Source organism: Neomonachus schauinslandi, chromosome 3 (assembly GCF_002201575.2).
Source record: "Neomonachus schauinslandi chromosome 3, ASM220157v2, whole genome shotgun sequence".
NCBI lineage: Eukaryota > Metazoa > Chordata > Mammalia > Carnivora > Phocidae > Neomonachus > Neomonachus schauinslandi.
Genome location: NC_058405.1, coordinates 3,907,369 through 3,934,216, shown reverse-complemented (window position 1 = coordinate 3,934,216; position 26,848 = coordinate 3,907,369). Strand labels below are relative to the sequence as shown.

Here is a 26,848-nt window from a genome sequence, read left to right as displayed (position 1 = left end):
TAGTTTGTGTAAATTTATGGAAATGAAACTAGTAATGCCATTTAACAGGATCACATTTTTTTTTTTCCTTAACCAGCCAGAATTTATACATATATGCTCGAGAAATCCAGACTTGTTTCACAACCTGTTGGCCAGAGCAATTTTCTCATTTTCTACTTGTTGATGGATGGGTTATCTGCTGAAGACAAATACGGACTTCACCTTAATAATTTATGTGCGCACCGGTAAGTGACTGCATATTTTCTATGTAGTCATTCTGTCTTCAAGTTGTGATGGCATTTTAGCAGTCTTAAATTTTCTTCTTATTTTTCGGAGAAGAAGTGGTGAGTCAAAGAGAATAATTGGGCACTGTTAGGTTACAACCTTTGGGGTAACAGGATTGTAACAGTTTAATTGAATGTTGAGGTGTGCACATGTATTTGTGTGTTTGTATTAAGTTATGTTTCTGTTTTCCTGGTTTTCAGATTAGATTTAAATAATTAGTGTATGTATGAACTTTTATATTCCTTTGGGTATTTTGGATATAACATCAGTTATGCATTCCTAATCTTTGGTAGTCTTTTGAAATAATGGGAAATATTATTTGACAATCATTATTCATTAGTAACAGATGAAATTGCATGATGGATGAAGACAAACCACACACATAAACTGGAGAGCTGATTTTCTGCACCGGAGGCAGAAAGCATTTGCTAGAAGGCAGACTCATTGGTCATGGGATGGGATAGGGGTGAGGGAGACGTAAAGGTAGGGAGCTGAGGCATGTCTTCACATTGTGCGCATTTCCACCACCTGCCTGATCCGAGGCGTCTCCCCATGAAGATTGGTCCAGATTTGGATCAGGATGAGAAGGAAACAGTGAGGAGGGTAAGCCCCATTCAGGAGAGAAGCAGGTGGGAGAAAGGAGCAAGAGAGCTCACTGGTAAATCCATGGCTGGGCAGAGGCACTGGGCTCAAAGCGATAGGGATTTATTTCAGATACCTGTTACCACCTGATTAGTAGTTTATTGGGTGTTTGTTATTGGATTCAAGAAGAATGGTGTGTGTTTTCATAATTGTTGAGAAATCTTGTGAGAAGAGTTAAAGAATGCTTGGAGAGGAAGGGCATGGCCTGAGGACCCCTCTTGAGGGTGAAGGTAGAGAAGTCTACGGGGCAGAGAAGCCAGTGTGAGAGCTGAGGGACTTTTGGGGGGGCGATGGGGTCTCAAGGGTGCTGAGCTCCTGGGTTGGAGAGGCATGGGGTTGGAGAGGCATGGGGCAGCCTTTACCGTGGCGACTGCCATGAGGTGTTCCTGACGGTGGGGCACAGGGGCCAGGCAAAGGGATGAGTTGTCCCTATTCTAACTCACGCCGACAATATTAACCACTCATTGCATTTCTTTGAAGATATGATATCCAGGAGTAGAGGTACAATGTGTCATGTTGAAAGGGGGAAGGGTAGTCAAGAGGTTAAGAACTCATCAAAATTGTGTTTTATTTAAAGTGAAAGACTTTGGTGGTTTACTGTGCTCCCAAACAACAGAAATTCCAAAGATAAAGAAAACACTAGTATTAGAGCATGGGAGCTCAGGTAAAAGTCGTAAAAAAAGAAAAGAAAAAATGGAAATATTAAGTTCCTAGGGCACTAGAAATGTTTTTATCAAATCCCCTCATTTCGTAAAGGAGGAAATCAAACCTAGAACCATAAAGAAGCTTGCGCCAAAGGGAATATGGGCCATAACAGCCGTGCTAAAAACCCATTCCCTGGAATTAGCTTTTGTTTTGCCACATTGAGCATCTCCAATGGGAGACATTCTCCCTGGGAAGAAAAGCATCAGATTGGAAACCCCGGGTCAGGTGTTCAGGAGTAGGCGCACGAGAAAAAAGTCCCATGGATTTCTGCGTTCCTAGTCTTGCTTACAAGCAAAAACTCAACGTTGATAGATAATTGGTTTGGGGGGTGCATCTCTGTGTATTTGCACAGTGCACTTGGCATTTCCGACATAGACCACTGAAGAGTAAAGGACCATAATCTAATCTACCATGCAAAGAAACCGTCTAACTTCTGGGTTTGAGGTTTGGACCCGCCTCTCCAAGTGTGTGAGTGTGGGGGAGAAAACAAGCTTTTCTTTATTGAGGTCCAGTTCCAGCATTCATCTCTCTTTGCTAAAGAGAGTTTGGAATCACTCAGGCTATTTAGAAAGTCAAACAGCCAGGGGTTGCTTTGTGAGAAGCTCCAACAGGAAAGAACTCAGCAAAATCATGAATCATTCAATTCCCTTGAACAAAGAGGTTATTTTATTAAAATGTATTGTAAATATCTAATGGGAACAAAACAACATTCCTCAATAAAAATACATACTACAACCCCAGATTCATAAAAATATCGATCAGAACATTTGTACAATGAGAATTCCACAGGCATAATGTTTTTTGATAATAAAACAAGCTGTTTTGCAAGTTACAGTGCATTATATAGCATACTATTTTTGTGGTTTGTGCTGTGTGGGTCTTCTCGCTTTTTACAGTGTGGTGGCAAGTATTTGCCTGATATATGAGTTGAGGTTGGGGTCTAATCTTTATCTGGTAATGATGTGCCTTAAGGACCATAATTTTTAAAATTGTTTGGCTTGTTTGCAGTCAGCAGTATAAATCTCAACTTGCTGACTTTCTAACTTTTCACAAATCAGTGGCCCTTCCAGGTTCCTCCTAAAAATCAGCACTCGATAGGTCTGGGAAAAATCACTAAGTGGACACATACTATTGTGAAGAGCACTGTTGCTACCATCACATCTATTTATCTGATTTTCTTTAAAAAGGCACCTATGTATCTATTAAGTACACCATCTGAATATGCCTTTGCTTTTTCAATGCTCATTCCACAGTGCAACTTGTACTGAAATGTTGATGAGGTATGTTTAGTCTTAAGGCAAATGCTACAAAGAATTGCAAGCCTGCTTCCTCCAAATGCACCTTTTTCCCTCTTCATTATTAACAACCCATTACCTGCGTGAAACATGAAAAACACATGGAACAGTAACTGGGAGCTGGAGACCTACTCAGTATCCATCCTCTGTTCTTATATAATTGAATTCCAAGGAGAAGGAAACATTGCTGGAGCTGATGCTTTAGAATTAAAGCTACAGAAGTGTTTTTTTTTTTTTTTAAACTTTGACTCCGTTTTTGGAACTAAAAGTTTTCAGAGTCTCACATGAAAATTTATGGTGGTTTATTTCAGTGTTAAATGCACCTAAAAATACTTTCCTGCTTGTAAAATTGGAAGGATACCTAGAACAAGCAGATAGCACTCTTGCTTAACTATGGAACATAAATGGTACAGACATGAGTTCCTATAGCTGAATCTGCATGAAAACAATATTTATAACACTTTGCCTAAGGATCTTTCTGTACAGATTGTTAAAACAACAACAATGGTGACAAGGAAAACAAGTCTTAACATTTTAAGCAGTGGAAATAAGACTGCGTTCATCAAGAATTCCCACTAGATGGCGCACTCTCCACAGGGTCAGGAGCCCCCCCCCCCCACCCCCTCAAAAAAAGCTCCTCACTTAAGGTTTCTTTTTTATTTATGGTTCTTCCTATGATTTACTTCTTCTTTTCCTGGCTGTTTGTTTTTCAAGTTCTATTTGAAATTCCTTTGTACAGAATAAATATAGTCTGTGTTCGTGGGAATTGAGCTTTAATGAAAGTTAGAAATAGTCATTAATTGCTGATCTTCAACCTCATTTAAACAGCTTTTATGGGTTTAGTCCCAGAACAGCTGGACTCTGAAAAGCAAAGAAGTTATTCCTAATCTTCCTCCCTACTGATGAGCGATGGAAATGATTGTGATGCTGCATAGTAACATTTTCAGAAAAGGTCAGATTTTGAATTATAAGCTGAAAGCAAGCAATCGTTGACTCAGAGCGTGTGACCTGTTTTTAACCTTGCGTGTTAGTGAAAGGAAACTCTGACTCATCGAGTATTTGAACTTGTGATTCCTGCCTGGGAGTACACCTGTCGCAGTAGACGCTCCGACAATTAACTCTAAGTGAGAGTTTATTTTTTTTTGCTAAGGATTTATTATGTACATTTGACTTCATCTGAGAAAGTCTCGCATAATTAAAAAATAGTTAAGGGTCAACTTAAATATTATTTGAGGATGAGTCTTCTGGGTTTTGTGATACATAAAAGATTTATTTGGCCACGTAGTTTAGGCAAGCAAATCTTGAAGGTGCTCCCAAGGCAAAGTTTCAAGATAAGAAGAACCAAAATTGTTTTCTACCAGACTGTATTATTAGTTGTATATTTTTTTAAAGATTTTATTTATTTATTTGAGAGAGAGAGTGAGCGCGTGAGAGAGGGAACACAAGCAGGGGGAGAGGAAGAAGCAGACTCACCACCTAGCAGGGAGCCCGATGTGGGGCTCGATCTCAAGACCCTGGGATCATGACCTGAGCCGAAGGCAGATGCTTAACGAATGAGCCACCCAAGCGTCCCTATTATTAGTTATCTAAATAATATTCACAGTTGTAGTACATACAGCTTAAGGAGCAGCCCCCGTCAGGTTCTAGACCTTGTTCTCGTGTCATCTTCCTTGTCTCTTTGAGTCCTCACCTGTAACTGAGCGGAGCGTGCAGGACCACATCCACATTGGATAGACCGGGCCATGAAGACAGAGAGGTCAACCAGGTGCCAGATTTGAGTCCAAGTCCTACTGACTTTTAGCTTTAACCCTGTATTGTGTCCAGAACAATGTTGCCTATAAATTGATAACCACTGCCTTTGTAACTTTGTGTCAAGGACATTTTTAAGGAAAATGAAAGTGAAAGCACAAGGTCAGTGTGTACATTTTTTTTTTTTAATTTAAAATTAGTTAAACAAAACTAACTTAGGGCATTGTAGACCTTGTCACCTCTACCAGAGAAAACAATTCTGGGTTGCTTCTTTATCAAGTAGCATAATTAAAATTTTAAGCCATAAGAGATGGCATTATCCTAGCTGAAGGTTATAATATTCGAAATATAGAAAGGGTTGGGTCACCTCTGTGAATGGTCAGGCGAATTCCACTTGTGGAAAGCCAACAGCGAGGAGTCAGGGGCAGGGGTTTCTTCCTTCTTTTTATTCTTGAGTGATGTGTACCCAGAAGAGGAGAGAGAGGGGAAAAAAACACGCACACACAGATATCAGGCACCATGCTCTACCTCTTTAGTCTTCAGAACCCTACGGGGAGTTATGAATATTCTAAATTGTTTTTATAATAAGTCTGAAGCACAGAAATGTAACTTAAGGACATTTAGCTGGTAAGTGTAGTAAATGAAAGAGACAGATTCCAAACCCGGGTATGTGTGGCCTCAAATTTGCTGTTCATTAGAACTCTTTGCAAGTGTCATATACCCAACACTAACACATTTAAGAAAGGAAGAAGAAAAGAAAAAGAGGGAGATTGAGAGGATCGCATAACTCACTGGAAAATAAGAAGTGGTGTTCCCACACGCATAACTAGATCGTCTCTCAGTCTCTGCCTCCCTCTCTCTCTCTCACATCTGTTTTATTTGCATGTGTTTTGGAACATGGAGAAAAATGTGACACACACAGCCCTCACCTTCCATGTTTTAGGAACCCTGGGGAGGAAGCAGGAGTTCCTATTTTCTGTCTCCTAGGGGCCACCTTGGCAGCCTGGCTCAGGTCTCAGGCTGACCCGAGCCCCGGAGTCAAGGGGAAAGGGTGGACGATAGGAGCTGTTTAACCACAGAGGTGGACAGGGAAGCTGGGCACCAATAAGCAGCCGCAGGAAGCCCATGATACTTCAGCTGCCAGGCTGGTCCCCCGCCGCCCAGAGGAGTGTCAGCCCCAGCGTCAGGACACAGGTGTCAGGAACCCGGGCAGCAGGCCCAGCTCTGCCCCCGCTGAGAGACTGTGGTCCAGCTTACCCTGTGGATTTTCTAGCTGGCAGTTCCAAATAGCTACCCATATGCAAGACCATTGATTATGCAAACATATTTCGGAAGGCCTGCAAATAAAAACTGTAAGGCATTGCCATATAATTTCTGTTTTATGTGTATTTCCCCCAAAATATTTTTGGGGTTTAAAGGTTAAAACAACACTATGAGGGGCGCCCGGGTGGCTCAGTTGGTTGAGCATCAGACTCTTGGTTTCCACTTGGGTCATGATCTCGTGGTTGAGGGATCAAGCCCCGTGTTGGTGTCTGGGCTCAGTGTGGAGTCTGCTTGAGGTTCTCTCTCTCCCTCTCCCTCTGCCCCTGCCCCCTGCTTGCGCTCGCTCTCTAAAATAAAATAAATAAATAAAATCTTAAAAAAACCCCAACATTATGATCCACCCAATCCACAATGTTATTAAGTAGTTTGTGTATGAGAATTTTGATGTCTGAATATACCTCAAAAGTTCAGATTTCTACTTTAAGTCAGTGATGTGCGTTACATGGTGGGCATCTGTTGTTTCTGTTGATGGTACCCTTATGGTTACCATGGTGATACTTCCAAAATTAATAAAAGCCATCACTGACTGAACACCTGCCACAGATTTTTCTCTTTGTTCCGGATAATTGTGGAAGGTTATAACTGATCTCCCCATGTTGCGGACGGGGTGCCTGAGAGCTGTGGGTACTTGGTTAACCAGCGTGGGGTGGAGGTGATGTTTGAACTCTGACCTGTTCAGTTCTCCATTACTTAAATCAACAGTTGAAATTATTCCATACCTGAATTTGCATCACAGTTAACATTTAGTGCCTCTACGAGAGTGAGAAAACCATTTGCTAAATTCAACTTTGTAATTCTTTTTTCTTCCGCAGATTTTTGAAACTAATAGCATGGTCAAAATTTTGAGGGTGCATTCACACGTATAAACAAACATGCATACCTCTATGGACAGGCACGAAAACCAACAAGAAACTACTTTTAGGACTGTATTATATGGTCCACTGACATTAAGTCCCAGACACTGTGATCAGTAATTGCTTGTATTATTTCATTTAATTCTTTTAGCAATTCTGTGATATAGATATTAATATTGTTCCTTTTTTTTTGATGAGCGCACTGAGCTCTGCAGGACATGTAACTGCCCAGGGCTGAGCGTGAAGGAAATGGGGACACAGTGATTTCAAACCTGCTGGTCTGTCTCCAGAACTCAAGCACTCAACCGCTTGCCACTGATCACTGTTTGTCCATTTGGGAAGAGCGATAGCCAGCCTTAGCGCTTAGAAACTGACAGTCTTTTCTGACATATAAACATTAATTTCACTGTCTGCACCCTCATGATTTGAAGAAAACAGATGAAACATACCTTTTCTCAGCATAACCAGCCTCTTACACTCTTTTCAGAGTTTTGTTTCTGTTCCTTGAAATTCCAGTTGGATCGTGTTCACTTTCCCAGTCACCGGTGCAAAAAGAAGGTATCCTGATCCGCAAATATTCTCACATCTTTGTTCTTTATTTGATTTTTTAAATTTATTTTTGAGAGAGAGAGAGAGGGTGTGCCTGGGGGGTCAGGAGAAAGCAGGGGGGAGAGGGAGAGAGAGAATCCCCAGTGGGCTCCATGCCCAGTGCAGAGTCTGACGAAGGGCTTAATCTCATGACCCTGAGATCATGACCTGAGCCGAAATCAAGAGTTGGATGCTTGACTGACTGAGCCGCTCGGGCTTTGTTCTTTAAATGCAACACCATGTGCTGACCATTTTGATATCCTTTCTCTTCCCCGGCCAGGACTGGCCTCCGCCTGTCCTGTCTGCACAGATGCTTATTTGCCTGCCCCTTCAATCTCACTCTTTACACTCATGTCAGATGAATATTTGGTAAATACCAATTTAACTATGAAACCACCTAGCTCAGAAATATTTCATGAATATTGCTTTTCTGTCATATCAAATAAAGTCTTCTCGATGATACAAGGAAACAGAGCTGGTGAGGCCGGAAGGAATTTGAAGGAAGAGATTGTCAACATGTTCTTTGAGATTCTCTCTACTCTTGTCTCAGAGTGGAGTTGAATATCAGTCAAGGGAAAATTTAGTTTTATGCTGAGTGAAGAAATAAACAGTCAGTTGACATTAGATGATTAGTCACCCTGTTATCTTTCAGTTAGAAAAAGGAAATCCACTCTCGTATTAGGAGAGTTAAGTGCTCTGTGTCTCACTTTCCTAGTCAGTAAATTAGTTGTAAAAATTTGTAGTATAGAGCTTCAATCGAGTCTTTATAGCCCCCAAATACAAAATATTCTGAAAACCAGAACTTTATTTATGACTCATGTGCTAGTGGAAAGACTAACAACCTGAACTCATTTGAAGCAGAATCTAAACGTGAATTGATATGAGTGTATTTATAATCTTTATATAGTTCTCACTTGTTGAGAATATTCATATGGCTTTTCCCAGAATTAAAGTATTTGATGAAAGCATACTGCCAACCTTGCTGGGAATATAAACACTACAGTAACTTACAAAAGGAAAACAATGTGAATAGTAGAACATACTGTGTCCAACAGTTTAGGCTAAAGAGTTGTGGCTGGTGTTATCTGGTTTGTGATGTGAAACTATGGCAGTCATTGTTTCTCACTCAAGTGAAGACTCAGCCTCCCCAGGACTGCCAAGCAAACACTCACTGGAAAATGACCTCCCCACCTGCCTTAGTGTCTGACGCCCAGGAGCCTCCTTCCCTCTCAGCCTCTCTCTGTCTCCCTCCTCTCTGTCTCTCTCCATTTAGCATTATTTCCCCCTTATGAGTAACAGTGATTTTATTGCATTCTAAACCATGAAGAACTGGATCAAGATGGCAGACGGGCATGGGCTTAGAGGACCAGCGCTCCGCCAGCGGTGGTGATGTCCTCTGTAGAGGGAGGCGTGACTCCGGCCGACTGACGAAGCCTGTGGAGAAGGGCCACAGGGCACGCTCAAGTGTTTGCTTGGTGACTCCCTGTTATTTTAGAGGGACTCATTCACAGTTCCATGTGAGAGACAGAGAGAATCTGTTTCCTTCTTTTCAGACCTACCACACTCAGGTGAGGGCTGCTTCCCGTCCACCATGGCTGTCAGGCTAATACAGTGGGTGTCATGTCTTCGCTCGCATCCCTGCTTGTCAGTGTCATCTGCTGTTGGCACCTGGCAGTCCCACACTGGCCTTCCTCTGGGTCAGAGGTGGAGTGACCATTTCCATGTGACAGGTGGAACGGCCTGGGTGAGCCGTCCCCACCATCCCCACCCGCGCCTGCTCCGGCCTGGCTTCCTCCCCTTACTGAGTCAGTGACCACGCCATGTAAAGAACTCTCTCAGCAGTGCTTTCCACATGCTCCCTCCCCAGTGGTCTTCCAGTCTCCCTTTGTAGTTCACAGGAAGCATTGGACAGACACAGCCCAGCGGAAGATAAGATGCGGTTCCTTGTCCGGCTGATAGAACCGCATTGCCGAAATCAATACACACGAATAACTCTTAGCAAAATCACACGCCGACGTGGCCTCTAAAGTCCAGTCCTGCTCCTGCTGACATTTAGGGGGATTGTGTCCTCGCAATGGGGTGACTGTGTTTTGTGCTTGGTAAATATTCAATGATAAAGGCATGTGAGCTGCTGCAAGCACCCAGCTTCTACCGGATGCCCCTCTCCTTGCCTCGGTAGTTTGGGGGAGTCGTGCAGGCTGTCTGTGCTCCCCGTGCTCTCCTGTGAAGGGGGCCAGCCTCAGTGCAGTGGTGCATGTGATCCTTTGGGGGGGCTCCTGTGGGAGCCCGCAGAGCAGGGCCAGGCCTCGTGGGTGCGCCGGACGGACCGGACGGACCCGTTACATTGTTACTGTTATTATAGAAGGCTCTTTTCCACTGAGGCCATGTGTGAGTAACTGAAGTAGTCATTGCTTTGCAAGAGATTATGAGTTGGCATGAGAGCTTTAGCTCCCCTAGAAGAACTGGGACCTTGGGAAGTCTTCCCCCGTGTGTGTGACCTGAATTTCTGTCGTGCGTTAAGTCCTTCACTCTGACATATTGCAGTTGTGAAATTTAGTTGCATCTTTTGATGACAATCAGCACAGCCTTTTGAAGAAGCGAGGGTGACGGAGAGCAGGTGTGTTGGGGGGGTGGGCGCAGGGGCCTGGCCTTCCCACCAGCCACAGGCGGGGCTGCTCAGCTGCCCCCCCCCCCTTACAGGCAGGCTAGCAGAGCGAGTCCTGTTAACAACCTGAGGCAGAACCCGAACGCTGCAAAACTTCCTGTTTCACATTTTCCCTAGGACAGAAAATCAATTTGAATGCTTCAAATGCTTTGTCATTCTGTATCGGCTGGAGTCAGAAAAAAGATTTTCTCCAAGCCAAAAGACCTGCATTTATTTAATCACAAGAGGTGATGACCTCAGTAAGATTTGGGAATGCGTGCTTTGTTAGCGGTCAGATGTCTCCTCCAGTGGATTGCGTGAGGGTCAGAGCAGACATGCACCGTGCCTACGACAGGGCGGGTTTTGAAACGGATAATGTGATGTGGATATTTACACAGACCCTTGTGATAAAACGTGTGTGTAATGTGTGTGCACACAAATCGAAAATTACATCCCGTGCAGTGACGGGAAGGGGCTCTTGTTCCTGCGGATCCACCGCCGAATCAGCAAGCATGTGGGAAGTACAATTAAAACCATACTACCCAACACCTGTGTGTGCTGAGCACTTGACAGATGTTATCTCACTCATCCCACAGCTCAGCCTGACACAAGGCAACATTGACGGAATCACCCAGTGTCACGTGGCTTTGCCCAGGCCTCTCTTAACCAGCTGAGCCACCCAGGCGCCCCGAGGCCTCTCTTAAATACATCACATCTCTGCCTTTCAAACCCTGATCTCCAAATAACAGGTGAAAGATTTCAGGCAAGCGTTGGAAAAAGAGCCACGAAATGCTCGCAGCCGCCAGAGAAACGTCCTCTGACATATCAAGAGAGGCCGGAGCCCCCAAGGGCGCCGATGACAGTTGTCCATCTTCCTGGTATGAGTGAGGTTTGGTGAGGGTGGACAGGAGGCAGAAGCCTGACCTCTGGCCGGTCCCTCTGCACCAGCCCCCAAAGGCCCCTCTCCTCCCCACTCCTCCGCACCCACCCACCCTCTCCCCTCTGTCTCCTCTTCCTCCACCCCCTCTCCACCCACCCTGCCCCTCTCTCCCCACCATGACCCCAAACCTCCCCACTTTCACTTCCCCTTCTTGCTGCAAGCTTTCTGCTCACACACTCTCCTTCTCCCTCTGCCCTCTTAATCCCTGCTTTCTTGCAGATTCAGAATTTTCAGGATTCAGGCCAAGCATTCTGGGCCTCGTTGTTTTTTGCTGGTTTGGGGAATCTGCCACAGCAGGACTGTCTGTGAGCCTCACCGTGAATGGACATGCAGAGCCTTGATATTTTACAGGAATTACTCCCAAGCCAGATCTTTCCCGGCCCGCACGTGTAGACTGATTTTGGAACCGAGGTGTGGGCCTTGACATGTGAGCTGTCACGTGGCAGCTTGTTCGCTTTGTTCTGACTGTGGCGTCTTTTCCGGGTGAGCTCTTGGCTACAGGAGGCTTCCCTGCGGACCCTCCAGGAGAGCACAGCGATTGCAACTTCTTCTTCGGCTAGCGGTCACAGCCTCAGTTGTCTTGCAGGAATTGGCCTGTTAAAACATGTGGGTCCTGGTACTAACACATAAAACAAATGCCTATGACAGGGACATTTCCGTGGCCCCCTAAACACTGGGATACCTACCAGAGATCTCTAACTGGACATGTCCCAGTCTGGGGTCCTGGGAAGCACCCCCCACACAAACCTGCGGCATCTCCCCTTTGCCCCCCCAGCAACCCCAGCCTTCCACGCCCCTGACCAAGCTCCCTGAGCCTCCTGGATGCCTTTCGTCCCCAGTGCCGGGTGACCCCTCAGGCCGGCACGGCTGCCGCCCAGGGTAGTCAGTCCGCTAGCTCACAGCGTCTCCAGTTCGGTGCACCCGACCACAGCTCCCACAGCGCCTCACAGTCTGATCTGTGGGGTCCGGCTGGGGAGACTGATGCAGCCAACATTCTATCCAGATCAAGCTTTTAGGTATAAAAACCTAGAGGTTATGGGGTATATTTCAACATATGCTTTGACTGGGCGCCTCTAAATGAATAGTGGCAGGCAGCAGAAACGCTTGCTTCCTCCAGGATTCTGTAAGAAGGTTCTAGCTGACGGAGTTCAGTAACAGCAAGACCTCAGTGTCAGAACAGATAAAACCAGCCAAGTCCGAAAATAAACACCCCAAGAGCAGTGCTGGAAAGCCCCAGGTTGTGGCAAATGAACCCAAACAAGGAGAGGCATGACATCACTCTGAAAATGTTTATCTTAAGCACAAGCAGGGTTTTGGGGATAAGGATGCATACAGTCCAGAGTCAACCCTATTCTGTGCTGAGAATTTTTCAGTTTACCAGTGATTGAGACAAGCATCTGCGCCCTCTTGGACCTTAAATTCCCACAGAGGGACACATGAGGAACAGTGGGTGCCGTGAACGAGGAAATTCAAGAGCATGCCAGGGTGCTCAGTGCTGTCGAAGGAAGCAAGCAGGGCGTGCAAACAGGGACCAGGAATGCGGAGTCTGGAGCTCGGGTGGAAGTTCTGGGCAGCGGGGGCTTACAGAGACGGCAGACGTGAGCAAACTCTTAATGACGTAAGGGAGTTAGCCAAGGTGGAATCGGAAGAAGAACGTTCCGGAAGGAAGAGGGAACAGGTAGAGCAAACCGAGGATGGGAAGCTGCAGAGAGCTCAAGGAGCAGCGTGGAGCCCTCCGTGGCGGAGTGGGGAGCCCACAGAGGACAAGGAGGGAGGTCAGCGCCCACAGGGAGCAGATCAGACAGGGCCTTGGGGGCTGTCAGTGAGTTGCTACCCTCAGGGAAGCCAGGAAAATCTTCAGGCTCAGCCGAAGAGAGCTTCAAAGAACCGCTCTGCTGTTGCACTGAGGACTGGTCACTGACGGGGACAAAGGCAGCTCTGTGAGGACATGTGTCCTCCCCTCAGCGAGACGCGGCCTGGGTGTGCGCCAGTGGGCTGTCTTGGGCGACGTGGCCCAGCATGTGGCATGCTCCTAATTTCAGCCCTTCTGCCCTGAGTGCGGGTTGGTGGGCTTTGTTCAGCGCCCCGAGTTTATTTTAATCCATTTGTCACACCCTGAGGGGTTCAGCTTCACTTTTTCCTGTTCACTCCTCTTGGCAAGTAGGTGATTGCTGGAGTCCGTTGCTCTGAATGTGACCTCTCTTTTCTTGACTCCTGTGTGTCCAACAGGGGGGGTTGGCATCCTGGGATCTCCGGACACTGCTCTGCAGAATGAAGAGTTAGCTGAGCATCAACTGCAGGGTCCCCCGAATGCAGGGATGGGTGGCGTGGGACGAAGGGGGGGGCCGCGTTTCCTTCTGGAATGACAGTGCTCCCGCCAGTCCTGGCTTTTCTGGGTTACCTTCTAAGGGGTTCGACTCATCTCTGGAACCACGAGGTTCTTGCAGGGCGTTTGTTTTCAGGAATAACAATGCAGCAAAGGGAGAGTGGGCTGCAGAGATGCACGGGGTAAGCCATTCACCAGCCCAGGGACGCCCGACAGGTTATAGGGTGTCTCTCCGAACCCTGCCTTTTGCCTACCTGCAGAGGTGGTGCTAATCCTTTTCAGCAGGGGCTGGCGGGAACGGGGCTTGGGTGTATAGAAGGTGACGTACAAACTTGTGAGGTTCTGATAGCTTTGGGGTGATCATTTCTCTTCTCTCCCCTCCATCGCCCCTGCGTTTGTAAGCGGCATCCCACTCCTCCCAAAACCTGCAGTGTTGTCCTTCCCTCTCCTCCCTCCCACCCCCGTCTGTGGGCAAGTCCTGGCCGTGCCGCCTACCTACACAGCAGACCCAGCTCCCTTTCCCCATCTTCCTACTACAGTCCTGGGCTTGGTGCCCAGCCTCGCCCACCTGAAATTCTTCAAGCCTTCCTTTCGGGCTTCCGAACACCGACCGGCCCCACCACGGTCTACACTCTGCTCTGCGGTCAGGTGCTCTTTCTAAAGTAGAAGTCAGGTCCTCACTGTGCACCCTGCTTAAAGCCCCCCCAGCAAACAGAGCAGAACTGCGTCTCTCGGCCTCGCCCGCAGGCTCTCTAGTCCGGTCCCTGCTGCCGTGGCTGGGCTGTGGCGGCTGCCGTGGCTTGAAGCCCCCATGCAGCCACCGCTCAGATGGCTCATCCCTCGGTCCTCCTTGCCTCCACTCTTGGCAGCGCACGGTCTAGCTCTTGCAAGCTGAAATGGGCGGAGGGGTCCCCACGGCCTCCTGGGCAGAGGAGGGGGAGCCCAGGAGACCCGCCACCCAGAGGCTGCGGGCAGCCGGTCCCAGGAGACTCAAGTCTCCACTCGTCTTTCCCTCACTCATTCGAAAGGAAGCATTATCTCCTGAGCCCCAGGCCCGGTGCTCTTTTGTGAGGATGCAGGAAAGGACGTGGTCACTACTCGGTAGCCGCTCAAAGTGCTCAAAATCTGGGCCATCAGCTTCTCAGTGACAGTGTGACAAGTGTCCTGAGCATCTGACTGAGGGCCCCAGGAGCAGGCGAGGAGGCTCCGTGCCGGCTGCAGGGGGCCGGGAAGCAGGAGTTACAAGCCCACAGATGAACTTGAGGAGCCCAGGAAGGCAAGGCGTTGGGAATAGAGAAGCAAAGATACCGGCTGAGTGTAAGGTCCGTGGGGACCAGGCAGGACCCGTGGGACAGGTATCTAGAGAGCAGCGACCACACAGAAGTAGAACAGCGAAACAGCAACAATTCCATAAATGAATGCTGATGGCGGGCTTCTTCCAGACGGGTCCCTTCCTTCCCTGAAGAGTACATACTGCACAGTGACTCGTGCTAATGAACCGGTCCGACTCATACTCAATACACCTTTTGAATTGCTGGTGCTAAATAAGAGAAGCACGTAGCATACGGCAGAAATCAGTCCTTTCAGATTGCAGTTCTGTTTCGGGGAAAGGCGCAGTGTTGGGAGCAATGAATACTGAGGTGTGAAATAACCCGGGCCGAGTTTCCAGAGTCCTGGTGTGAGAAATTCCCATAAAGAGGCGAGAACTGAGAGCGTGGTCAGACGGAGGAGCTTGACCTGGGGCTCTCAGCCACACACGGGTGTTGGGCAGCATGCTGTCCCCCTGATCGCAGAAGGCGCTCACCAAGTATGGACAATGTCCCAGATGGAGAGTGAACACAGCAACAGGACACTTGGTGAAAATGAGGGTTGTGTCAAAATACCAGTGGTGTTCCTAAGTGAGGATGGAGTTATAATGAGTTATATTTGCATTTTAGCATCTTTTCCCTCTCGTGCCTTCCTTCAGAGAGCAGCAAGACAACACTGTCTGAGTTAGTGATTTCTCACATCCCTTGGGGTCTGCTAAGCCTATGGGTGCCTCCCACTTCCCAGAGATTCTGGGATAATGGGACCGGGGCATGGCCTGGGCACTGAGACTCACTGCCATGGGACTCGGACATGGTCTAACGAAAACCACTGTCTCTGGCGGATCAGATGCTGCGCCAACCTTCAGAGGTTCCCCGAGAATCCTAAATAAAGCTCCAGCTTGTGGAATTGATTCTCAGATAAGACCTTCTGACCTGGAAATGTATTTACATTTTACAGGATTTTTGAAGGTTTGCAGATTTTCCTCTGAGACAAGGTAAAGTCAGGCAGGGCAAATATTTTGCTGTAAATGAACCTAAAGGATGGCTATGACATTTCTCTGGGGCCATGGTGGGAACGTGTTGGGCACAGCACAGAAACTCAAACCAACCTGAGTCCTCGGGGCTACCCCACAAGGCTGCCTTTCCTGCCATTTCCACCGATAAGGAAGTAAAAAGAATGCAGAGAACGCTGAGCTCTGGAATGTCCGAAGGCAAGACCTCAGTCAGACTCCGAGCCCAGTGAGCTCTCAATGCTATGTTGTCTCTCCCGTCAAGTTCTTTCCACCAGACCCATTTTTCAGTGCGGTGGCCAGGACTTGCTCAGGAGGGGCTCTGTCTGAAACAGCCCTGCAAGATTTCTAGAACTTTCTATGCTCCCACGTCTGTCATTTTAGAAAGCCCCACTGTCATCCTCCAGCCCATCTCTTCTCAGCTGTATTCAGCAGCAGATCTTCCAGAGAGGCATGGCAAGCTTGCCTTCCAGGCTCTCTCCTCTCCCCGGTCTTGGAGAGGAGGAGGGCCAAGGGGACAGGGACAGAGAAGTTGCAGAAGAGAGGAAATGAGGATGTATTCCTGAGGCTTCCAGGAAAGAAGTGAGGACAGCATGGGACCAACCTGGAGGAGAGGAAAGACTCTGGGGGCCAAGAGCAGAAGGGCCCATCCAAGTGCCAGATGCTTCCTCCTATGTCACGTCAATAACTGCAGTGATGGAGTTATTAACAGCAAGCTATATTATTATATAATTACATCATGTACTGTATTACATATCATCTATGTAAATGTTGCATAAACGTGCTATATATTATTTCATACACTATATTATTAAAATACCTAATCCCACATCTTCTATGCCTGAGCCAGCAACGTGGTGTTCATCTAGAAATAGGGTAAGTTTTGCATTTGGATAGGTCACCTTGAGTGGATGTTAACGTGTAAGAGAGACTTGTGATACATATAAAGACTCGAACATGTGAATAATTGAGAGGAAGAATGGAGTAGTTTGTTAGGGAAAAGGAGTGTATGTGGGCAGATGTGTAGTTTTAAGTTAATGAGAGGGACCATACAAATAGCAGTACTATAAAATAAAATTCATGGAAAGCAAATGGGCCCAAAGCTGCATTTGCTTTTGAGCTTAAATTGCCTAAAATGAAATAAAGAGCAAAGATATATCAGGCAAGCAAATGGTAGCTTTCCATATCAATACTGTATTTTAGATACTTACTAAAAAAAATTGATCATATCTAAAAATAAACTCAAAATGGATTAAAGAACTAAATATGAGACCTGAAACCATAAAAATGCTAGAAGAGAACACAGGCAGTAATCTCTCTGACATCATCTGTAGCAACATTTTTCTAGATATGTCTCCTGAGGCAAGGGAAATAAAAGCGAAAATAAACTATTGGGACTACATCAAAATAAAAAGTTTCTGCACAGCAAAGGAAACAATCAACAAAACTAAAAGGCAGCCTACTGAATGGGAGAAGATATTTGCAAATGACATGTCCAATAAAGGGTTAGTATCCAAAATACCTAAAGAACTCATTCAACTCAACACCAAAAAACAAGTAATTCAATTAAAAAATGGGCAGAAGACATGAACAGACATTTCTCCAAAGAAGACATCCAAATGGCCAACAGACACATGAAAAGATGCTCAACATCACTTATCATCAGGGAAATGCAATGAAAAGTACATGAGATATCACTTCACACCTGTCAGAATGGATAAAATCAAAAACACAAGAAACAACAAGTGTTGGGAGGATGTAGAGAAAAAGGAACCCTCGTGCCCTGTTGGTGGGAATGCAAATTGGTGCAGCCACTGTGGAAAATAGTATGGAGGTTCCTCAAAAAGTTAAAAATTGAACTACCCCATAATCCAAGAAGTACACTACTGGGTATTTACCCTAAAAATACAAAAACACTAATTCAAAGGAATACATGTACCTCTTTTCATTGAAGCATTATCTGTAATAGCCAAATTATGGAAGCAGCCCAAGTGTCCATGGATAGATGAATGGATAAAAAGTAGTGTGTGTATGTGTATGTATGTATATATATATATATATATATATATATATATATATATATATATATATATAAACACACACAATGGAATACTACTCAGCCGTAAAAAGAATGAAATCTTGCCATTTGCAACAACATGATAGAGCTAGAGAGGATAATGCTAAGTGAAATAAGTCAGTGAAATACTTTATGATTTCACTCAGAAGTGGAATTTAAGAAACAAACAAGCGAAGGGAAAAAAAAGAGAGACAAACCAAGAAAGAGACTCTTAACTATAGAGAACAAACTGGTGCTCACAAGAGGGGAGGTGAGTGGGCGGAACGGGGAATAGGGGCTGGAGATTAAAGAGTGCACTTGTCATGATGAAATAAATAAAATGATTAAAAAAATTTATAATATCTTAGGCCATAGAGTAAAGTTGAATAAGTTCCCAAATTAAGAAAATGTATAGAGTATATTCTTTGTACACAATGTATTAGAAAACTAAGGGTAGATCCTTGGTGATAGAAACCAGGGGTATGTATAAACACAAAGGTAGTAACACTAAATGAATAAGAATCCTTCGTACAAATATGAAATTGACTCTAAAAGAAATGAAAAATCAAATGAGATGAATAACCATAGAAGAACCAGGACAATTTCCAAACATGAAAGGAGCCACACACAGGAAATTCCTAAGCATGCACTTCCAAACCGTCAAAGCACAGAAAATTGTTTTAATCGTTGCAAAAATTAAAGAATGAAGAAAATCCCCTGTTCCTTTTTCAGAAAGCAGCATATACAGAAGAGAAACCCCAGATTTCCAGTAAACATACGAAAAAGATGCACATTCTCACAAATAAGTAAGGAAATGCAAATGGAAAGAATACTCAGATACCATTTCAAAATGAGAACATTTGCTACAATAAGAAAAATCAGGTAACGCAAAGAGCTAGCCACTCACTCCTGATGAGAGTTTAAACTAGTAAAACCAATTTGACTAACAATTTGGTAATAGATGGTAAAGTTGTACATGTACATAACATATCATCGTAGGCTGATGCAACTCTAGAGGGGCTTTTGGCAATATCTGGACACGTTTTTGGTTGTCACACTTTGGGAGGTTGCTACTGGCATCTTCCGAGCAGAGGCAGAGGGTTCAGGAAAACACCCTAGGTTCCGCAAGGTGGCCCCACAACAAAGAATTATCAGACCCGGCCTGAAATAGCAGTCCCAAGGTCAAGAAACTGTGGCTTGGGTAAACTCACATGTATGTGCGTTAAAAAAATAAATAAGAAAGAAAAACATGTACATGTCTTCACTGACACATTTCCAAAACTGGCAAATGATTAGAAAAGAAAATAAATTACTGCATTTAAGGAAATGAATAAATTAGTCAGGTGTGGTCATGGTGGAGTATTTTAAAACAATTTAGAAAAATGAACCTAACTATATGTAAGAATAGATCTTACACATCTAAAGTTGAGTTAACAAAGCAATTTGCTGAATGATGCAATGTAAGTAATACTTATATAATTTTAAGTAGTAACATTACATATTTTGTAGATGTATACATTTATAATTAGAAAAAGTAGACTGAAAAGATAGGCACAAAATTGATTATGCTTATTTCATCTGATAAGGGAGTAAAATAATGTATTGATGTGGAGATGTTACTTTGTGAAATTTGTTGAAAACAATGATCTGAAGTAAGTATGTCACAACATTGCTTTTTTCACATTGGAGAATGATGCATTGTCTGTCTCTATATTCTTCTTTTAAAACTTTTCCCATTGTCAAAAATTTATAGAAAAATTTAAAATCTAGCATATCTATGCTGGTAACACATCAAAAGATAGGCCAGTATAAGAAAAGCATAGACTGTTATCTGGCTGGTAGATACAGAGGCAGAAATAAAACATTAGCAAATAGAATCTAGCAGTCCATTGAAAGATACTCAATGATCAGTATCAGGAACTTTAATTATTAGTATACATCACATTAGTAAGAAAAAAGAGAAAAATCAATTGGCCATTTTAGAAGGTGCCAAAAGACAGTAACAGTCAACTCCAAATCTGGTTTTTTTGTTTGTTTTTGTTTTAAAGATTTTACTTATGTATTTGAGAGAGAGAGAGAGAGCATGTGGGGGGAGGGTTCAGAGGGAGAAGCAGACTCTCTGTGGAGCAGGGAGCCAGACATGGGGCTTGATCCCAGGACCTCAAGATCATGACTTGAGCTAAAGGCAGATGCTTGACCAACTGAGTCACCCAGGTGCTCCTTTGTTTTTGTTTTTAAAGGAATTACTGGGATATACGCCTTGTTGGTATTAACCTGTGGAATATGAGGCTTTTTTTTTAAAGATTTTATTTATTTATTCCAGAGAGAGAGACTAAAAGTGGGGGATAAGAGCAGAAGGAGAGGGACAAGCAGACTGCGCTGAGCGCAGAGCCCAACGCGGGGCTTGATCTCACGAGCCCAAGATCACGACCTGAGCTGAAACCAAGAGCTGGGCACTCCACCGACTGAGTCACCCAGGAGCCCCCTAAATCTGTTTTTTTTTTTTATAGTAGTGAAAGGAATCTTTCACACGAATACACACACAAAATTATCTGAAGTCTGAAATGGACATCATATTTAGTTGCGAAATAGATTCAGACGTTTTTAAGCATTGATCCTAAAGTTGGAATCACTGTGACGAAGGAAGAAAATAAAAAGGAATAAACATTATCAAGAAGGATTAGGCAAAGTCTACATTATTTATAAATCAGATGATTGTCCACCTGAAAAATCCAATCAATCCATGGCAAAGTGTTTTCTCTGATAGTATATTTCAGTAAAGTTTTGAATTACAAAACAAGTTATGCAAAAATAGAAAGATGACATGTATACCAGCCAAAACCACTTAGAAGAGACAAATGGAGACACTACCCGTCTTTGAACAATGCTGCTAAAGTATGAAATATCTGTGCATGAGATGAACCTAACAAAGACATCCACAAACAAAATGCAGTCGTGAGAGCAGGGATTTCCGACTCCCAGGGCTCCAGCCATGACAGACGCGTCCCGAACACACATACATCTCCTCTTTCATCTGAGCATCACTCTTTTACCTGTTTTATGTACTGGAATTACTGGGATTCAAAGTTTTCATGGTGGAAAAAATTATGTATCCAGATGTCTGGCTCCTCTGGTCCAAGCTAACCTGTTACTTGTTCCCACCTAGTCTTCTGTCCTCCGGTAAGAGCGTGTGTCATGAATCTGGTCAACCGCATTCAATTCAACAAATAAAAGAATGAATGAATGAATGCCTTCACATCCTTCCTTTTGTGTGGATTCTCCTCCACCTAGAAAACATTTTCATTCTAAACGTTCGTCTTAGAGTACCTCTGTCCTCTGAAGCTGTTCCTGACTCCTTTCTCTGTCCTTTGTAGTCACGGGTAGGTAACCTTTGCATCTTCCCATCTGCAGGGGGCTCTATGCACACCTCTGCTGTGGAATCCACATGACCCACGTAGTCTTTCTGTGCATGGCTGTCTTCATTCAGAAAGCCAGCATCCTAAGATTTGAGACCATGACTTAATCAACTTAATGCCCTAGACCCTGGCACTATCATTAGCACATAGGAATTGTGGGATAAGATAGATAAATCAATAAGCATTGTTATATGTGTGAGCCCACATGCGCGTGTGTGCAGATTCCTAGTTTTGCTACAATGATTATTCATATGAATTTCATCTTATTTATTCTGTTTGAGATTTTCATTTGTAAATCATCAGATGCATTTATTTTACCAAACTTGAAAAACTATTTGAAATTTGAGAAATTATTGGCCATCATCCCTGCGAATGTTCTCTCTTCATCTTTTCTTTTTTCCCCTTTTCTTTTTCTCCTGGAACTCGTTTAGGTTCCTGTTGTTCCTTCTCTGTTTCCTCCCCCAGCTTCTCTTTTATATTTTCCATCTCAGTCTCTCGGTGGTTCATTCTGGACGATTTCTCTACCGCTTTCTTATAGTTTCCGAACCCGTTTTTGAGCAGTGATTAATGTGATATTTAACACGTGCATTGCATTGTAATTTCAATGACCTTTTTTCCATTTCTAAGAGTTCTTTGTTCTTTTTCACATCTGCTTTTTCTTAAATATTATTCCTTGTTCTTTTCTCATATTATATTTCCAGTTCTTTTAGTTGTTTTAAACATGCTCATTATGCCATACATAACCAATCATTGCATTATCTGAAGGTCTCGAGATTCTACGAGTGCTATTTATTATGTCTGCCCAAAGGGGATTATTTCTCTGTGTCTTTGTCCTTTGGGGTGTGATTTGGTGTCCTGTGGTGGCCAGGCGGGGAGAATCTTGAATGGAGGGTTAGCCCTGTACAGACATTTGTCGTCCTTCTGCTTTGGTGAAATGTTCCAAGAGTTTGACCAGCCTGGGACCATTTTTATGTTAATTCTTTAGTTAAAATGTCCTAAGGGCACATGGAGTCTAAATTTAAACCTCTAAAACCAAGGGAAGGCTGGCTATGATTATGATTTTTCTGCAGGGAGACATTTGCCCACCCCGAATTCACCCAGATAAATTTCCTTGTGGCCTTTGTCTGTCTGTAGGCAGATACTGTATGGTATTTCTCCCACTGAGGTAGGAGCCTTGTGATTGTCTGGCTTTATGTAGTTTCTAGGGCCAACAAGGTGTCCTCCTTTCCCCCAGGTGGACCTTAGCCCCTTGGTTAATAGAATATGTCAGAGTTCCCAGTAACCCAGAGATTTAGATCACAGTCCCCTCTGGGTGGCCCGGGGACTGTTCTGTATGCAGTGAGATTCAGCATTCCCTTTGAAAGGCATGGTCCATATGGTCCCAGAAGTTTACGAAGCAAGGTCTTCTTCACAACTGGTATATTTACTGTTTAAAGAAATGAAGAGATTCTGTTTCTCTTCACTATAAATCCAGAGTAAATAGTGGTCTTAGGCTATTTTGAGGCTATCAGCTCCCTGTCTCTGTAGATGAGATCATGCTGGTATGTGCATGCACATGTGTATGTGCATGTGTGCATAATGAAGCATCTTTACATCTGCAGGATAAGGATGTTACTAAATGTGATCACCGCTAGATATTTTGACAAGTTCTAAACACTTGTACTTATTTGGGGAATGTTATTAGAAAAAGCTAATCCAGAGGCTTACCTTTCAGATAGAGTAGATTAACCCTTTTATCTGGAATAATATACTCAGGATATCAATGTCAATGGAAGGTACCGGGTAATATTACACGTAGTGATGCCATGCTGTTGTTGATGACCTGTTCGGTCATGCATTGTGTGTGTGTGTGTGTGTGTATGTGTGTGTGTGTGTGTGAGAGAGAGAGAGAGAGTGAGAGAGAATGATATCCAGGTATAAAATGATTTGCCCTAGGCATGCTTACAATATTTCACCTGTTTAAATATTTCGTGGTAAACAGAACATCATGCGATGATGACTGGTTTCATTTCTCAATTGTCTCTTACACCAAATGCATTAGCTTGTTAAAATAGTCCACACATTGTACCTATAAACCCTCACCATGACATTACAGCTGACTTATGGCCTCTGCAAAATAAATTAAAATAAAACGAGACCCTAAGCCCTGTGAGCAGCAGGTGACAGCTACAAGCGACTGGGGAGTTCAGGTGACAAGATTCTGATACTGCACTGAGTAGCTCTTCACAGAGAATCCCTTAAGAATAAAATAAACCTGGGGATTTTGGCCTAGGTGGCCCAGTAGACCGCTTCCATGTATCTTTCAGACGAAGGATTACTTGTAACATGTTTTGCTGAACTTGGGCCACCTGCCTGTTATATATTTGTGATGGGGACTATGAGCTGGAAGCACCCAGCATCCCAGGAGAACAGGCTGTGGAAAGAAGGGTTCTACCAGGTGTGATAGAATGACCTTGAAAAGATGAGCTATGAACTTGCAGGAAGGGGCCAGGAAATAGACATCTGTGACCATTTGCTCTTTTGTCTTCTTAAAGAATGTTCCCCCAACATTGATTCATGGAGAGAAATGTCCTTTCCTTTTGGTATCAATAGGAAAAGCTCACTGCAGCAAGGGAAGTTCAGATTAATTCGGATTTAACATTGTCATGTTTTACTACTTCGGGTCCTGCAAGCACATTCCCCTCCTTGTTGCAAAGAAAATTAATTTTGTTTAATTAACTTTGAATATTTTGAAAGATCTGGAAGTCGGTTTAATTATGCCTATGTACAACCATCTATTTTGTGGCTTAATTGGCATAAATCCATCATGTTTTAAGTTTGTACTTGACCCAGTTCTGTACTTCCCCAGAATACCGGAGAGGCCAACAGGTCTGCATTTCATGGAAGGTGCTTTATTGATTAGAGACTGGGTTTTTAAATTCTGATTTATTTTTTCAAACAGTTACTCTGTTATTTGATTATTGCTTCTCTTGTCTTGCACGCTATCATTATTATTACAGGCACATTTCCTCTAAGTATCTGCATTACTTCTAAGTTCACCTCCCTTAGACAGGGATTTGTGTGATGTTTGAAGAATCCCCAAGATCCGAAAGCCTCTTAGACAATACGCTGATGAGAGTGAGTGCATTTATGGAATCGTTAACATTTTATTCTCTGACTCATTGAAATGCACATCTAGAGTTCCTGTTGAAGCCAGCTGATTGAAACAGGCACTGACATTTTAGTATTAAAAATAAAATCGACCTTTTAAAATATCAGTTTGCTTTCTCAGAATTAATAATTAGATATTCATTGCTGTAATATGTATTAGCACTCTATGTAATATATAATAGAACAAGTTATCATATTACTGTAATTTTGTCTTAACATGTCTGTCTCCCCTGCTGAAGTGTGTGTCATCTGGATAAATACTGTGTCTCGTTTGTCTTTGAACCCTCGGTAATCACAATTCTTGGCACATGTAGAAACTCAGTATTTCGTTTATCTGACTGAAGCCTTCCGATCTTATATTAGCAGTTGATAATAACAGAAACGTGACATGCCATCTATCATGAGCATACAGTTGGCTCAAATCTTTCTCTATAAAGCTTCTCCGAGTCACTGAAACAGCATGGACCTAGTGTGACATGGTCACATCTATTAGAGCCATTTTCATAGTCTATATTTTTGTTTAAAATTTTCCCTAGTAGTGAGTAATGAGACGGTGGGAACCCTGCCTTATTGAGGCCTGGGGCCCCTGTGGGGAAGCATGGTTGGCATTAAATTAAACATTTTGAGATACAGTGGATGAATTGATCAATGAAGGACATTTGGCTTATTTGCTGTGAGGATAAGAATGTTCATCCAATGAAAGAAATGAATATTCTGGCCCCAAAGAGGAAAAATATGAAAACATGTTTGTGCGTACCCATGGTTCAAACATGAGCACTAGCATTTTTTAGCACCCTACACCTGGCAAATCCAATGGTGGTTGGTACAATGTTTCCCTTCAATATCTGCTTTATCGACAAGAATAGTATTTACTAGATCACATCACAATACGGAGGGGTTGCTGAAATGCAAAATAACTAACATATGAAACCCCACAGCAATTTTCCTGATCGAGATCGTTATATAGATGTCGTACAGGCGTTTAAATGTAAGATTGTGAACCATTCAAATGCCCTACCTTATCTGACATTTTTAAATGGATCTTGTAAAAAAAGTTAATAAAATGGGTCTTGTTTTTTTCTTTGGCTAAGATGTGTGATTGATCCCGTTCAGTAGGTATTTTCAGTTTCAGCAGGAAGAGATTTCCTATGTGAAAATGGAAATCCGAGGAAATGGAAAAGGGCATTTGGAGTGGTGGGTGTTAGAAAATCAGCTGCGTGAGGTTCTGAGCCTGGATAACAGACAGAAAGCAGAGCCCAGGATGCACTGTAATACCGGCTTCTTTCCTCTTTGTGCTCAGCCTGCTCTGGGTCTCTGTCGCTCCCCCGCACCCACACAGAGAGCTCTCTGGCCCTGCACCAGTATGCCCCGTGAAAACGTGAAGACGCCCGGAGAGGGCATGCAAGGGGCCAGCCCCCCAGCTTCTGAAATAAAGCTTTCCCGAGATCATCATCTGCTTAAGCCGAAAAGGAAACGGAAATAGGGCACGAGCAGTCATTCTTTTATAATGACAACTGTGGTTTTTAACTTTATCAGTTTATTTGTATAATTTAGTTCTGAGCTTTGGATTCCCTAACAAATCAGAAGGAAATATCTAGTGGTTTTAATCTTTTTAATTTTAGGAGCTTTTATTTTCATCCAAGTTGAGATTCGGGGTTAACTCTTTGAAGGGTTTCATACCTTAAACGTAAGTACCGAAGTTACTAGAAGCAGCAGATTGGGCTGAAAGAAGATACCAGAGGGATTTCTATAAAGTTCAAGGAACCCACAGCACCAAAAACAAAACAAAACAAAACAAGACAAAAAAACCCACAACCATTCAAATTTATTTATTTATTCTCACAGTGAAGATGCATCTGAGCTTCATCATATTTATCCTTATAATTTTATTTTATAAACATTTCTAGTAAGTGGAATTGGCTTAGGAGAGCTACGAGGTTATTTCCATGCAGAGAATAATGTTGTGATAATATATACTAATATATATACTATATATATGTATAATATATATACTATATACTATATATTAGTAATATTAGTGAGAGGATGACCTGATCCTGCCAGGTCAGAATGTCACTTCACTCTCTCAGGGTCTGAAGGAAAATTAAGGCAGAATGTTAACTACTGGGATTGACATTCATATTAAGCCCAGAATAGCTATGCCTACCGGTCTTGAAGGCTCCAGAACCCATCTTTGGAAAAACTGGTCTTTTATTGATTTAGTACCTTCCTAGGTAAGCGATTACTTGTTAATATCCTTGTGTAACTTACTTGTATTTCTCATATGAACTTCTCACAGTTATACATTACATCTGGAGCCAAAGCACATCATTTGGATTTTAATATGTTTTCACATTTTTTTGACTTTCAGTTAATTTTTTATATGTCAGCTGTAATGAACTTTAGACAACGTGCTTGGGTCTTTTCTGCAAATGTTTTTTTTTTATGTGGAAGCATTTTGACCTAAAAACACAATACGACATGATCAGGGACCTCTTGTAGGATTAACCTATTATTTGCACTGCATGCATTATTTCATGAAAAGTGTTTTCTTTTTATTATAAGTAGCTTAACTTCAG

At 43.5% G+C, this 26,848-nt stretch overlaps 1 protein-coding gene across 1 annotated transcript in view; it reads left to right on the top strand.

The window, feature by feature from the left end:
- Window positions 1-26,848, top strand: part of MYO16 (myosin XVI) — a 441,248-nt gene that overhangs the window by 181,272 nt on the left and 233,128 nt on the right. Inside the window, exon 15 of the mRNA XM_044913335.1 lies at window positions 77-224. Coding sequence (XP_044769270.1) covers window positions 77-224 — 148 coding nt within the window. The remainder of the gene's footprint in view (window positions 1-76; window positions 225-26,848) is intronic.